We start from the raw sequence: 16,821 nt of genomic DNA on the forward strand, positions 1-16,821 counted from the left end.
TGATCGCTATGCTGCCATCTGCAAACCTCTCCACTATGTGATTATCACAAACAGGAAAAGGTGAAAACTCCTGGTCTTAGCTGCTTGGGCTGGTGCAGCCGTCCATGCTTTCCCTCTATTTTCCACTGCAGTTGGTTTGCCCTTCTGTGGTCCTAATGAAATCGATCACTACTTTTGTAATATTTTTCCTTTGCTAAAGGTCGCCTGTACTGATACCTACATCACTGGTATCCTTGTGGTTGCCTTTTCAGGTATGGTTGCCTTAGTAACCTTTATTGCCTTATTTGTTTCTTATGGGATAATATTGTTCACTTTAAGAAATCTCTCAGCTGAGGGAAAACGCAAAGCCCTCTCCACCTGTGGGTCTCATATCATTGTGGTTATCTTATTTTTGGGGCCTGTAATCTTTATCTACCTTAGGCCACCTACTACTTTTCCTGAGGACAAAATATTTGCTCTATTTTACACCATCATTGCTCCTATGTTCAATCCCCTAATCTATACGCTGAGAAATTCAGAGATTAAAAAAGCCATGAGAAAGGTTTGGTGCCCATTATTATTTTCAAAGGAAGCACACAGTTAATTTGATGAAGTTTATTGGCTAAGCAACTCTGAGAAGGAAAAGAGGGAAATGTGAATGAAAATAGCAGGGATTATTTCATGGGGTTTGTGAACAATTAGATTCCCTAGCCACATAAATGGAAGCAATAGCACTACAAGTTTAAAGTGATCATTGAGCAAGTCCTTATTATGGCATACCAAAATTAACTGGTAATTAAGTTAATGTTGTGGGTTACTAAGATGTTATTTGTGGGGGAAACTTCATGAAAAACAATTGAGCCAGAACAAAAAATTAAATTAAAAAAGCAATGGTATATTAATTAGTTTGTGAATTTTAAAGGAAAATATTTTAATGACACTTCTATTAAAACATTGTAAATAGAGGCCAGACCACTCAATGACAGACATCCTTTGGTAGTTCAGAAGTTGTAATCGGAAAAAAAAAAAAAGCTACAATCTAAAACTAAAAGATTTAATTTAAATTTCTCAGAAACATTTATATATATATATCCTCTAGTTCATACAGAAATCAGTTGTGCAAATAAATATTTACTGTAGATTTTGTTTTTTATATTTTTATTTTTTTTAAAGATATTCTTTATTCATCTGAGAGAGAGAGAGTGTACCAGGGAGCATGAGCACAAGCCAGAGCTGGTGGCGGGGGCAGAGGGAGAGGAAGAGGCAAACTCCCTACGGAGCAGGGATCCTGATGCAGGGCTTGATCCCAGGACCCTGGCATCACAACCAGAGCTGAAGGCAGTTGCTTAACTGACTGAGCCACCCTGATGCCCCAAGTAGAATCTGTTTTAAAGTGGTTCCTGGTGGGGAGGGGGGTCAACTTTCCTGATATGCCATTGAAATCAATAATAAATAGTGAAGACAGAGTGAGAATCTATAATTCAGAATGCTGAAACACACTTCCTGGCATTCCACCTATTGGCAAGAGTTTGGTATCATTTCCTGTCAACCTCAGAGAGTCGGGGACCTGGGGCAGCGAAGGAACTGAGAAAAAGAAATGACAGTAAAGCGAGGCGCAGGGGACCCTGAGCGAACAGCCCGAGATTTATTTTCCATAGTCTAATATACCTTCTACAATGACATAGGTCTATAATGATTTACAGCAGGGGCTTAGTAAGGCACATTCTTCCACGTACACAGGGTTAGTTAAGTGAAGCAGTGGGAGTGGAGATGGAGTAAAGAAATCTGTAACTGGCTGTGATCAATTAATTGTAAACACCATTGTACTCGGACCTTAACACAGGATAAGAGAACAAAGAAGGGAATGCACAGTGTGCTGTTTACAGCTGGCTTCCTATCTACAAAACATCTTCTGCTGTGTACTTTAGAACAGACCACACACATCCCAAGGGCATTTCACTCTGATCCTTTCCGGTTATTTTTAACCCTGCAATCTTTTGAGTTTTCTCAGAGATCTCGGAGTCTGAATGAACGTGCACCAGTGGTTGTTGTGGCGTTGTTTCCCACAATTTCTCCTAAAGTTAAAGAACTATATTTAAAATTTATTTGTTGCTCACCCCTACCTTCCTAAATTTGATAACCAAATGATTAGTCCTTGGATCCACAACCAGACTTTTCCTACTGCAATGACAGAGAGAGAGAGAGAGAGAGAGAGGGAGCTAGCAAAGGATAAATAAGATGTGATTTAACCACAAAGTAAATGAAAAAATTAATGCATTTTGGTTACACATGAATGTCTACAGCAGATGTGTTCATAATCAGCAATCCTTGGAAGCCACCAAGATGCCCTACAGTAGGTGAATAAATAAACTACTGTACATCTAGAGAATGGAATATTATTCAGCACTAAAAAGAACTGAGCTAGTAAGGTAAGAAAATACATGCAGAAACTTAAATGCATATTTCAGAGAGAAAACACAATGTGAAGGGGCTCCCTGTTGTATGATTTCAACTACAGGTCTTCCTCAACTTACAAGGGAATTATATCCCAATAAACCCGTCAGAAGTTGAAAATATCTTAAGTCAAAATGCATGGAATGCTCCAAACCTACCAAACCTCATAGCTTAGTCTAGCCTACCTTAACTGTGCTCAGAACAAATTTTTAGCCTAGAGTTGGGCAAAGTCAATGAATACAAGGCCTATTTTGTAAGACAGCATTGCATATCTCATGTAACTTATTAAATACTGTACTGTGCATGAAAAACAGAATGGCTATATGGGTGTAGAATGGTTGTAACTGTATTGATTGTTGACCCTCATGACTGCTTGGCTGACTGGGAGCTACACCTCACTTCCCCTGCCCAGCATCACATGAGAGGATTGTACTGCATATCAGTAGCCCGGGAAAAGATCCAAATTCAAAATTCAAAGTACAGTTTCCACTGCATGCATATCACTTTTGTACCATTGTAAAGTTGGAAAAGTACATGTCAAACCATTGTAAGTTGGGGACATTCTATATATAGGACATTCTGGAAAAGGCAAGACTATGGAAACAGCAAAAAGAGCAGTCAGTGGATGTCAAGTTTTAGGGAGGGGAGAGGGATGAGTAGGTGGAGCACAGAGGATTTTTAGGTATTGAAACTGTTCTGTATGTCCCTGAATTTTGGACAGTGTTATGTGATGATGTAGGTTCATTTGACTGTAGCACATGTAGAACTCTGGAGGGAGAGGTTGTCCCAGTGAGGGGGACAGGGATGTATGGGATCTCTGTGGTTTCTGCTCTATTTTGTGGAGAAAGTAAAACTGCTCTAAAAAACAAAGTTTGTTAATCACAAAATACATTGCAGCACAATACCTAAAGGAAGTCATCTTGTAACTAAATGAAGTCTTCTGAAAAAAAAATTTTCTAGTGAAAACAGATAATACTTTAAAACCTTACAACTTTAATGAAAGGCCTTTGCTCATGCTTCATAGCATGTAAAAGAAGATCTCTTAAGACACACAGCAATAATGACAGAGAAGGGACTGGATAGTGGAATGTTACAAAAAGGAATATACTTTTATATTAAGTAAATGAGATGCAGGAGCTATAAGCATTCTGCAGGGACTGTGCAAAGAATGAATAGCAGGAAAAAATGATGAGGGAGAAAAAATTAAGTAGAGTTTTTATAACAAAGAGAAATTGGACAAACTACCTTCATAGCAGCTACTAGTAAATGAACAAAAATACTGCTAGATTTGATTTTATGTTTTGAAAGAGCATCACAAAACATTTGTCAGTCTAACGATTGAAAGGGCATGTGCTTAAAATGACCAACTTCGTTACTAGAAGAAAGATCATCTTCATGTGTATAATGGATAGATAAATAAAATAAGCAATATCATGTATGTTGGCAGGGAGGAAATGCAAAAAAAGATATGGTAAAATGAGAGAAAAGAAGCAAGGTACAGCAAAGCCTTTAATGTGTTTCCCATCTGGTTCTTTCTCTGCTCACTGACTATTCACAGGTTGTTTAGACTCAGTCACATCTGCAGGCACCAAAGCCAGTCTCTCTCTACATACGCCAATTCAAGCATGTAAATTTCCTCATGCAAGAAGTGTCAGAAAATCAAATTTTATAATATTTAATCTGTTTCAGATCAATCTACTTAGCCAAAGAATAACAAAAATTTACTGAGAGATTGTAGAGTGGATTAAGTTCATCATATTGTTTATCATAATAATGCATATTCTGATACACATATTATTATTAGCGTTAGTATGTAGATAAAAACACAGAAGGTTCTAGAGGTTGAATAACTAGCTCAAATAGCCAGTAAGCAATTGATGCAAGAAAATGTGTTATTCTAGTTTATTTCTTCCTCAGGTCTTTAAATGTTTAATAACTCTGAGGAAATGAAGGATCCTAGCACTTCATCTTAAAGGACATTATAACCCAGTGATTTAGAGCTTGTCTACATTAGTATTATGCCCAGTGTTGACCAAGCTGCACTCAAGAGCTAGCCTGTACCAATCTACAGCAGGAGAGATAACTGGTCATATCTCTAACCTTCTCCCTGTACACACTTGGACAACTCTTAGAGAAGGATACAAGTTGCATTCACATCTTCAACTGTTTAATTCATCCCTGTTTATATACTAGCTCTACTGCAGAGTTTTAATTTTGATGAAGTGCAAATCATCACTTATTTGTGGAAAATTTTGTTTAGATTGATTGATTTATTTATAGGGAGGGAGAGAGAAATAGAGAGAGAGAGAAAAAAACAATCACATGGCTAAGGGCAGTAGGGAGAGAAATTCTCAGAGTCCATGCTGAGTGCTGAGCCCTGCAGAGGGCTTGATCTCAGGACCCCGAGATCACCACCTGACCCAAAACCAAGAGTCAGATGCTGAACCAACTTCACAACCCAGGCGCCCCTATTTGGACACTTTTTCATTCACACACGTTTAGAAAATTTTTCTTGTAATCCAAGGTCATGAAGATCTTCTCATATATTTTATACCAAATTTTTTTTAACTTCTACATTTCACATATAGCTCTAAGATCCATTTTAAATAAATCTGTACAGGTATGATGCATAGATAGAAGGTTTTTTGCCTTTTTTTTTTGTGGTAGCTATAGATGCCCAATATTTTCACTATCATTTGTTGCAAAGACTACTTTTTCATCACTGAACTGACTGCAAACTTTGGCTGAAATTAGTTGACCATATATGTGTGGGTCTACTACTGGACTCTCTAGTTTGCTTTGTTGATCTCTGGGATCTCTTTATGAAAATACCACATCATTTTGAACATCAATTTGCAACATCACTGGAAATCAGATAGCATAAGTTCTCCAACTTTGTCCTTTTTTTAAAGTTGTGGGAACTAATTTAGGCTCCTCGTATTTCCATATGAGTTTTAAATCAGTTTGGAAGAATTTTAAATATGTGTCTGTAATTTTGTTCGAGAATGCTTGAATCTGGAGATTCCTTTGTGGGGAATTCAGCTCTTAATAATGTTGAGTCATCTGTCCATGAACATAGTCTTTTTTCTATTTATTAAGGTATTTATATTCTCTTAACAAATATTTTACTTTCAGAGTACATGTTTTCCTTATAACTTGCTATATTTATTCTTAATTATTTTATAATTTTAAGACATTATAAATGAGATTTTTAAAATCCAATTTCTATTTCCTAGTTACTAGTACAAACCATGCAACTGAATTTTATATATTGATGTTATATCCTGCAATCATTCTAAACTCACATTACAAAATAGGAGAACTAAATTTGTCTGTACTCGCAGTGAAATGGTTGCCTATGTAAAAGTTCTAAGTGTCTGTGCATGTGTGTGTGTGTGTGTGTGCACGCTAATATAATAGTGTTATATATACTTGCCTCCAAAGTAGTAATAAAGCAATTATAAGTATTGTGGTCATATAAAAAAGAGATTACTAATTCAATGTTGTTTTGTATAGCAATATAGGGCATGGGTAAGAATTTGGAGGAAAAATATGAACAAGTGTAGTCTGAACTAGTCTTGGCTCTGCCCTTAATTAACATCTTAATCTTGGCAGGATCTTTAACTTCACTATGTTTTCTACTACATAATGTAGAAAATAAGTATAAAAACAATAGCAGGAATTATCTTATAGGTTGGTGGTGGGGATTAAATCAGAAAATGTCTGCTAAAACACTCAGAGCCACTAAATATTCAATTTTAGTAAATATTGTTATTGTTGTTATTACCATCAACCTAATTATCTGACAGTTTCCTCAGCTCAAAATGGATGGGAAAATACCAACCACACAGGATGTTATCAGTATGCAATGGGATCCTATGTACAGAGCACTATGCCATGAATATAGCAATCAGTTATTAAAGCATATATATATGTATGACTTTATTGTATTTAGCAATTATAATGTTATTGTACTTACACAATAAGTATTATGAATTAATTTTATGGTAGCTTCTGTGTACTTTCTTTATATACCCACCACCATTGCCCTGTTACTCCTGTGTCAAGAATTATAAAGAACCTCCTAATTCCGTTTTCTCTCTGGCTTCCACTGCCTTACTACACCTCACCCACTTCATCCAAGACACATGTAGATCTTTATTAAAATTATATCTCTTCCCCATTCCTCAAATTCCTCCTCACTTTTACAACAATTCTCAATTTCTGCCCATGGTTCCCCAAAACCTATGGATAGAGACAAAATTTCTTAACGCTGCATTTATAGTGCTTACATCATAAATTACCTCCCTTCTCATACTTAGCTGCCACTATGTGTATGATCCTCTACTTCACGTTAGGCTTAGTCACCTCAGATGATCTCTGTCTGTGTGTTCACAAAGTTTCTCATGTTGATACTCAACAGAAACTTTACACAGGATATAATTTAAGTAATCTTCAAGAACTTATTTTCTATCTAAAAAACTTCATGAGAATCCACTACTCAGTAGAATCTAGGTATTTATTATTTACTAGATGAAGAAGCTTAATAAACTCAGGGTCACATTAATCAAAAGGATTTTTTTCAGCTATGCAATTAATCATAAAATGAAATAATGGAGAATAGGAACAACATGACAAATTTGTTCTACTGGGGCTCAGAGAGAATCCAAAGATGCAGAAAATCATATTTGTTGTGTTTCTGGTTATCTATATCGTCTGTGGTAGGAAATATGCTCACCGTGGTCACTATCACTGCCAGCCCATTACTGGGGTCCCCCATGTACTCTTTCCTGGCCTGTCTCTCCTTCACTGATGCCTGCTATTCTTCTGTCAATAACCCTAAACTGATCATAGATTCACTCCGTGAAAAGAAGACCACCACATTCAATGCATGTATAACCCAAATCTTTGGGGAACATTTCTTTGGAGGTGCTGATGTCATCCTGCTCACTGTGATGGCCTATGACCACTATGTGGCCATCTGCAAGCCATTGTACTACACGACCATCATGAATCGGTGTGTGTGGCTTGTTAATGGGAGTGGTGTGGGTGGGAGGCTTTCTTCATGCCACCATACAGATCCTCTTCATCATCCCTTTACCCTTCTGCAGCCCTAATGTCATAGATCACTTTATGTGTGATCTGAACCCTTTGCTCAATCTTGTCTGCACTGATACCCACACTCTAGGGCTCTTTGTTGCTGCCAACAGTGGATTCATTTGTGTCTTACTCTTCCTCTTCTTGATCACCTCCTATGTGGTCACTCTGCGTTCCCTAAAGAACGATAGCTCGGAGGCGAGGCACAAAGCCCTGTCCACCTGTGTCTCCCACATCACAGTGGTTGTCCTATTGTTTGTGCCCTGCATATTTGTGTACATGAGACCTGCGACTACTTTATCGATAAAGCAGTTGCCGTGTTCTACACTCTGATAACGCCCATGTTAAACCCCTTATTCTTGATAAATAACCAGATGAAAAATGCCATTAGGAAATTGTGTAGTAGAAAAGTTATTTCAGGTGAGAAATAAATATGCCTGAAGCTTAACATTAATGCAATGGAAGCAAAAGTCAAAAGGATATTTTGGATGATCTCAGCAAGGATTACTCAGCAATTAAAATAGTAAAATGCAGTGAATGATAGACTCTGCACTGAGTGGAGCAGAAATGTGGTTCAGAAAGAGAAAACCTAACCACAGAATATGCTTCAATCTATCTATAAATTCTAACATATTTTTATTAAGAATTCTCATCATTTATATACACCAGGGTTGATGATAACATGTTGCTTATAAAATTATGGTATAAAACATCTATAGGATTATAAAAGCAAAGAGCCATTTAACCTCTGTGGGGGAACAAAGATTATCCCAAGTCTCCAAATTTCCTTGTAGACTTCAGAGTTATTTTGTATTGCTCATATCAGCCTTTAGGCTGCTAACCCATCAGAAAGAATGATGACTCAAATAAATGAACATCTTTTATTTAAGAGGGATTTCTGTTTATTAAATAAAGTCACACTCATAGAGTATTTGACCACTTGTTAAAAGTAGTTTCTACAAGGCAGTTTAATGTCTGGGTCACAATAAATATTGAATGAGTGATGATGGTATAAAGGAAGATGAATATTGTTAAGAAAATGTAGAGCAAAGAAATAGTACTGGAGACAAAGGACTTTTTTCTTACTTTTCTCTATTCAGGCTCTGATTATTCTAGCTAGATCTCCTTGAGAAAGCACAATTCATTTTAATTCCTGCTTAAACTGTGTAATGAAAAAGAAATTGAAACTGGGATTCTCAGTGAAAGAGGAAATAGCTTATTTTGATACTCTCCCTGCTCTCAGCAAGATATCATCATCTTATGAATGTGAACTGTTCATGGCATTTTTCCCTGGTAATTAGTTTACTTCTTGGTAACATTTCATTATGAGAAGCTGTTTTGAAAAACATGTGGCCCGTAATAGCCAAACTGTGGAAAGAGCCAAGATGTCCATCAACAGATGAATGGATAAAGAAGATGTGGCATATATAAATATATACAATGGAATATTATGCAGCCATCAAAAGGAATAAAATCTTGCCATTTGCAACGATGTGGATGGAACTGGAGAGTATTATGCTGAGCGAAATAAGTCAATCACAGAAAGACATGTATCATATGATCTCACTGATATGAGGAATTCCTAACCTCAGGAAACAAACTGAGGGTTGCTGGAGTGGTGGGGGGTGGGAGGGTTAGGGCGGCTGGGTGATAGGCATTGGGGAGGGTATGTGCTATGGTGAGCGCTGTGAATTGTGCAAGACTGTTGAATCACAGATCTGTACCTCTGAAACAAATAACACATTATATGTTAAGAAAAAAAAAGAAGAAGAAGAAGAAGATAGCAGGAGGGGAAGAATGAAGGGGGGGATATCGGAGGGGGAGATGAACCATGAGAGACGATGGACTCTGAAAAACAAACTGAGGGTTCTAGAGGGGAGGGGGGTGGGGGATGGGTTAGCCTGGTGATGGGTATTAAAGAGGGCACATTCTGCGTGGAGCACTGGGTGTTATTCGCAAATAACGAATCATGGAATGCTACATCAAAAACTGATGTAATATATGGTGATTAACATAACATAATAAAAAAAATGTGTGGCCCAATTACACACAAAACATCTTTAGGATAAATACATTCCATTTATTTATATTTGATAATATATCCTTTATTCATTAATCAATAGAAATTTCTTGACCCAAAAAATATATATCAGACACACTGATGGTTGCTGGGGCTTCAGAGGTGAATAGAGAGGAGCCAGGGTCTTGCCTTCAGAGACCTTCAGATACACTGATTACCCAGAGGGGAGCAGAATATTAACAGAGCATGTTATAAATGGGAAATTAGTGGCAGCACAGGGTGCTGAGAAAGCATGTTTGAGGTACACACAACAAAGACAAGGGGGATCAGGCAGAATTCCTAGAGGAAAACACATCAATAATGGGACACAAAAGATGAAAGGGAATCATCAGAATGAATAATCATGTATTAGGCTAAGAAGATTCCTATGAGAGGATGCATAACAAAGGCCAGGGGGTGAAAAGAGTGTGAGGAAAACCTGATCATATCAATACAGTTGAGCTATTGGCTCAGTTATTCATTCAATAATTAATTATTCAGCCCCTATTGTGTGTCGGGTTATAAGCTGGACACTGAGCTCATGAAAGTCTAATTAGTAAGACATTAAACTGAAAATTTAGTGACAGGGAAGAGATCAAGAGTCTCATCATTGTGTTAAAGCTGAATGCCAAGTACCATGGGGAACACTTTGAAATGTTCCTCTACCTCTTTTCATGGCCTGTAGCTCATTTCACTTAGCACTGAATAATTCTCCACTGTCTGATGTTGCAGTTTATCTATCCTAACCTACTAAAGGATGTGTTGGTTGCTTCAAATTGTATGGACAATTATGAATAAAGCTGCTGTTAAACATCCATGTGCAGCTTTTTTTGTGGATGTAAGTTTTCAACTCCTTTGGGTAAACGCCAAGGAGTCAGATTGCTGGACTGTATAGTAAGAATAGTGGTGGTGCTATGTTACATTTCCACCAGCAATGTATGAGAGTTCCAGTTTCTCTACAACCACACCAACAGTTGCCATTTTCAGTCTTTGTAAATTTAATATAGAGATGTTCAAAATATTGTCCTATGACTCATACTTTCTGTAGGATCCTCAGAAATAGTATTCTACTCATTGTTGATACAATCCTTATTACTCTTCTTTGGTTTGTTTGTCTTACTGAATTGGTTAGCACCTTCAGTATACTACTGAATAATGTTAATATGAACTGGTGATATTAAGTGTCAATTCTTCTTCCTGATTCCAAAGGAATAACTTAAGTAAATATTACTTATAAATACTTTAGAACAAATAACATATTAAACATAATATAACAAACTGCCTTCCCAAATGGCAAACAACATCATATGTTGTTTGTTCTAAAGTATTTATAAGTAATATTTTGAGTATTGTTACAATTAGGGTTTTTTTCAAGTTTTTATCTAAATTCCAGTTACTTAGCACACACTGTAATATTAGCTTCAGGTGTGGAATTTGTTTTTTTTCTGTTTATTTATTTATTTTTGTTTGTTTCAAATTTTTCATTCCAGTTAGTTAACATACAGTGTAATGTTAATTTCAGGTGTAGAATTTAGTGTCCAACACTGACATTCAACACCCTGTGCTTTGGCTAATATCAAGTGTAGTTACAATTAGGTGGTAACAAATCATTTATTGATGTTATAGTGTATTTTGTGTTTTAACACAAGCAAGGGATTTACCTATAAGCCTTGGTATACTGTTTGATAAATAGTAATTTTATCAATTTTATTTTTAATTATTCTCTAATTTCTATTATGATTTATTTTCACTTACTTTCTATTTAAAAAAGTTTTTAAATTACCATATATTTGAGGTTGAAATTTACCCTTTAATTATTGTTTCCTAATTTAACTGAATTATCATTAGCTAAGTTGCTCTGATTGGCTCATATAATTTGACACTTTTTCAGAATGTATTTGTGGCATACAATAGGATGAATTATTTTAAATAACTCATATTCACTCAACAGCTGATGAGTGTAGTGTTTTTTATATACCTATAGAGTGCTGCTTATTATTTTGGAACAAATTGCTATATCCTTCTATATGCATACACATTCAGACATGTAAATGTTACAGTGTTGCAAATGCTATCAGTATTTAATGATTTTAAGAATTGGTAGTAGTTCTTGCCTTAAAGCCTATTTATATATATAATATATATAACTATATGTGTATATATAATATATAATTATATGTATGTAATATATATAATTATATGTGCATATACAATATATGTGTATATATAAATTATGTGTATATCTATAATATATAATTATAGGTATATATAATATATGTAATTATATGTATATACATAAAAATATGTATATATATTATATATACCTAAAATTATATATAATATATACATATACTTTTATGTATATACATATAATTTATGTATATGTATTGCTTTTTCAGACATTTTGACTACCCTACCTTTTTCATGCTTTTAGTTTCAATTTTTTTGTGCACTAAGGGGTTAGGTGCATCTTTTGTAAAAAGCACATATCAATAAATGATATATATTTACCATCATTTTTCAAAATGTTCAGAGCAGCTCCACACATAATATCGTTAAATAGGAAATGGTCTCAATGTCTAGCAACAAGAGAATGGATCGACTGTCATTATGCATTCAGTGAGATACTACAAATCAATAAAAATAATCAGAAAACAGATAAACTATGAAGAATGAAACTTACAAACATAATAATGAGAAATAGACACTGAAGAGAATAATCTGCATTACTGTTTTTCTACAGAATCAAACACTAGGTAAATTTAATTTGTTTTATAGATGAAGATAGTGATTACTTTCCGAAGGTGGTGATTTTAAAGAAGTATGAAGAGAACTTCAGGTGTACTGGTAATTTGTGACTTTTAATCTGATTGTTGATTACATGATATTGCTCATTTTATTTATCTATCCATTCTACACATGAAGATGATCTTTCTTCTAGTAACGAAGTTGGTCATTTTAAGCACATGCCCTTTCAATCTTTAGACTGACAAATGTTTTGTGATGTTCCTTCAAAAGATAAATCAAGTCTTGCTAAAGTTTTTGTTTCTTTTTTAGTAGCTACTGAGAAGCTGGTTTGTCCAATTTCTCTTTGTTATAAAAACTCTACTTAATTTTTTCTCCCTCATCATTTTTTCCTGCTATTCACACTTTCTTTGCACGGTTCCTCCAGAATGCTTGGAGCTCCTGCCTTGCATTTACCTAATGTAAAAGTATGTTCCTTTTTGTAACATTCCACTATCTAGTCCCTTCTATGTCATAATTGCTGTGTGTCTTAAGAGATCTTCTTTTACATGCTATGAAGCATGAGCAAAAGGCCTTTCATTAAATTTGTAAGGTTTTAAAGTATTATCTGTTTTCACTAGAAAATTTTTTTTCAGAAGACTCTTCATTTAGTTACAAAATGACTGCCTTTAGGTATTGTGCTGCAATGTATTTTGTGATTAACAAACTTTGTTTTTTAGAGCAGTTTTACTTTCTCTACAAAATAGAGCAGAAACCAGAGATCCCATACACCCCTGTCCCCCTCACTGGGACAACTTCTCCCTCCAGAGTTCTACATGTGTTACAATCAAATGAATCTACACCATCACATCCTGATCTTGCAAAATACAGTTTACATCAGAGTTCACCCTTGGTGATGCATTCTGTGGGTTTTGACATGTATGGTAACATTATCCAAAATTCAGGGGCATGCAGAACAGTTTCCCTACCCCAAAAATCCTCTGTGCTCCACCTACTCATCCCCCTCCCCTCCCTAAAACTTGGCATCCACTGACTGCTCTTTTTGCTGTTTCCATAGTTTTGCCTTTTCCAGAATGTCCTATATATAGAACGCCCCCAACTTACGATGGTTTGATTTGCACTTTTCCAACTTTACAATGGCACAAAAGTGATGCACATGCCATAGAAACTGTGCTTTGAATTTTGAATTCAGGTCTTTTCCCGGGCTACTGAAATGCAATACAATCCTCTCTTGTGATGCTGGACAGGGGCAGCGAGGTGCAGCACCCAGTCAGCCAAGCAATCACGAGGGTCAATGATCAATACACTTACAACCATTCTGTACCCATATAGCCATTCCATTTTTCACGTGCAGTACAGTATTTAATAAGTGACATGACATATTCAATGCTTTATTACAAAATAAACCTTGTATTTGATGACTTTGGCCAACTCTAGGCTAAATAATGTTTAAGTGTTCTGAGCACAGTTAAGGTAGGCTAGGCTAAGCTATGAGGTTTGGTAGGTTTGGAGTATTCCATGCATTTTGATTTAAGATATTTTCAACTTATGATGGGTTTACTGGGACATAACTCCCTTGTAAGTTGAGGAAGACTCAGTTGAAATCTTACGAAAGGTAGCCCCTTCACATTGTTTTATTTTTTTTCTCTCTGAAATATGCATTTAAGTTTCTTGCATATATTTTCTTACCTTACTAGCTTGGTTCTTTTTAGTGCTGAATAATATTCCATTCTACAGATGTATAGTAGTTTATCTATTTATTCAGCTACTGTAGGGCATCTTGGTGCCTTCCAAGGTTTGTGAGGTTTGTGATTATGAATACATCTGCCATAAACATCCATGTGCAACCAAAATGCATTAATTTTTTCATTTAATTTGTGGCTAAATCACATCTTATTTATCCTTTGCTAGTTCTCTATCTCTCTTTGTCATTGCACTAGGAAAATTCTTTGGTTGTGGATCCAATGACTAACCATTTACTTATCAAATTTAGGCAAGTAAGGTGCACAATACATATATTTTAATATATAGTCCTTTAACTTTATGGGAAATGATACTATACTCTGGCCAATAGGTGGAATGCCAGGAAGTGTGTTTCAGCATTCAGAATTGTAGATTCTCACTCTGTCTTCACTATTTATTATTACTGATTTCAATGGGACATCAGGAGAGTTGACCCCCAGGAACCACTTTAAAACAGATTCTACTTGGGGCACCAAGGTACCTCACTCAATTAAGAGACTGCCTTTGGCTCAGATTGTGATGGGTCCTGAGATAGAGCCCTGTATTTTGTCCCTCAGTGGGGAGTCTGCCTCTCCCTCTCCCTCTGCCCCTGCCACTACCCCTGACTTGTGCTCATGCTAGCTGGCACACTTTCTCTCAAATAAATAAATAAAATCTTTTAAAAATTAAAAATAAATAACAGATTCTATTTTAAATACTTATTTGTTTGTACAACTGATTTCTGTATGAACTAGAGGTTGCATATATGAATGTTCTATCAGAAATTAAAATTGATTTTTTCAGTTTTCAATTATAGTTTTTCTTGTCTGTTTGCTTTTTTAGATTACAACTTCTGATCTACCAAAGAATGTCTGTCCTGTGTAGTCTGGCCTCTAAGCCCAATGTTTTAATAAAAGTGTCATTCAAATATTTCCCTTAATAATTCACTAATCGTTATAACATTTGTTTACTATCTTTGGCTCAGGTGTTTCTCATGATGGTTCCCCTACCAATACCATTAACTCCCCACAACATTAACTTAGTTTGCAATTAATTTTGGTATGCAAGAATCACTACTTGTTCAATGATTACATTAAACCTGTAATCCTATTTCTTCCATTCATGCTGCTAGAGAGACTAATGGTTCACAAACCCTGTGAGATAGTCCCTGCCTTTTTCATTCGTATCTCCCTCCTTTCTTTCTCAGAGTTGCTTATCCCATAAACTTCTTCAAATTAATTGTGTGCTTTCTTTGAAAATAATAATGGGCACCAAACCTTTCTCATGGCTTTTTTCATCTCTGAATTTCTCAGACTATAGATTAGGGGATTGAACATAGGAGCAATGATGGTGTAAAATAGAGCAAATATTTTGTCCTCAGGAAAAGTAGTAGGTGGTCTAAGGTAGATAAAGATTACAGGCCCAAAAAATAAGATGACCACAGTGATATGAGACCAACAGGTGGAGAGGGCTTTGCGTCTTCCCTCAGCGGAGAGATTTCTTAAAGTGAACAATATTATCCCATAAGAAACAAATAAGACAATAAAGGTTACTAAGGCAACCATACCTGAAAAGGCAACCACAAGGACACCAGTGGTGTAGGCATCAGTACAGGCAACCTTTAGCAAAGGAAAAATATCACAAAAGTAGTGATCGATTTCATTAGGACCACAGAAAGGCAAATCAATTGCGGTAGAAAATAGAGGAAAGGCATGGATGGCTCCACCAGCCCAAGCAGCTAAGACTAGGAGATGGCACCTTGTCCTGTTCATGATAATCACATAGTGGAGAGGTTTGCAGATGGCAGCATAGCGATCAAAGGCCATGGCGGTAAGAATGAAGATCTCAGTGCCTCCAAAGAAGTGCATTGTAAAGACCTGTAACATGCAATTACCATAGGAGATGGTTTTTCTTTCCACTAGCAGGTCAGCAATTAACTTGGGTGTAACCGTTGAGGTGTAGCAGATGTCTATAAAGGATAAGTGGCTGAGGAAGTAGTACATGGGTTGGTGAAACAGAGGGCTGCATCGAATGGAGACAAGGATCAGAAGGTTTCCTGCCAACAGGGCAACATAACAGAATAAGAAGAGCACAAAGCAAAATATTTGCATGTTCTGGTCATATGAAAGTCCTAGAAGTATGAATTCTGAGATGTTTCTTTGGCTTTTCATATACTTGGTTTTGCTGTAAACTTCCATAAAGAATATGTTTCTGAAAGAAAGAAGACATAATTCTAAGTGAAAATTAACTATATGAACAAATAATACAAAATTTATTAAAATGCATGTTGACATAGAGTTAAGAATAATTCTTGATTTATGGAATTAAGCAGCTTTTCTCTTTTTCTGTCTTTTATAAATCTACCCTGAAATAATTCTATAAATACATATTTTACTCAATAATACTAGTAATTATTTAAAATATTTAAATATTATCTTGAAAATACATTTTATTACTATTATTTGTATATTTAGATAAAAGACTGCTAATTATATTATTTAGTCTAAAACAAGGAAAGATTTTTTCCATATTTCCCAATTCTTGTAAGTTATGAAATCAACCTTCCTTCTTTTAAAATTATGTGAGAAAATTCCCTTAATTTTCTGGGAATGAATCTGAAGAAATGCATCTTTGTTTAAAAATCATTTTGAACTACTGAACTATAATTTGTGTAGAGCATACTATACTTTCTTATGTGGTCAAACATTGTCAATGAGTCATGTTAAACCAATGGAATTGCTCTTACATCAAAAAGCAAAGAATCT

The 16,821-nt window shown here is 35.6% G+C and overlaps 1 protein-coding gene and 2 pseudogenes across 1 annotated transcript; 2 read left to right on the top strand and 1 right to left on the bottom strand.

Annotated features, from left to right (window-relative positions):
• The window catches only part of LOC112829746 (olfactory receptor 4P4-like), a 7,887-nt pseudogene extending 7,304 nt beyond the window's left edge, over window positions 1–583 (top strand).
• Window positions 584–7,046: 6,463 nt separating this feature from the next.
• Window positions 7,047–7,961, top strand: LOC112829630 (olfactory receptor 4C46-like; annotated as a pseudogene).
• Window positions 7,962–15,291: 7,330 nt separating this feature from the next.
• LOC112829747 (olfactory receptor 4P4-like) lies at window positions 15,292–16,242 on the bottom strand. Its single transcript, XM_073904901.1, has one exon. The coding sequence runs from the start codon at window positions 16,225–16,227 to the stop codon at window positions 15,292–15,294; it is 936 nt and encodes a 311-aa protein (XP_073761002.1). The 5' UTR covers window positions 16,228–16,242.
• Between the last annotated feature and the right edge of the window lie 579 nt (window positions 16,243–16,821).

The sequence above is a fragment of the Callorhinus ursinus genome, unplaced genomic scaffold, assembly GCF_003265705.2.
Source record: "Callorhinus ursinus isolate GAN/ISIS: 27379988/994484 unplaced genomic scaffold, GSC_fseal_2.0 scaffold21, whole genome shotgun sequence".
Taxonomy (NCBI): Eukaryota; Metazoa; Chordata; class Mammalia; order Carnivora; family Otariidae; genus Callorhinus; species Callorhinus ursinus.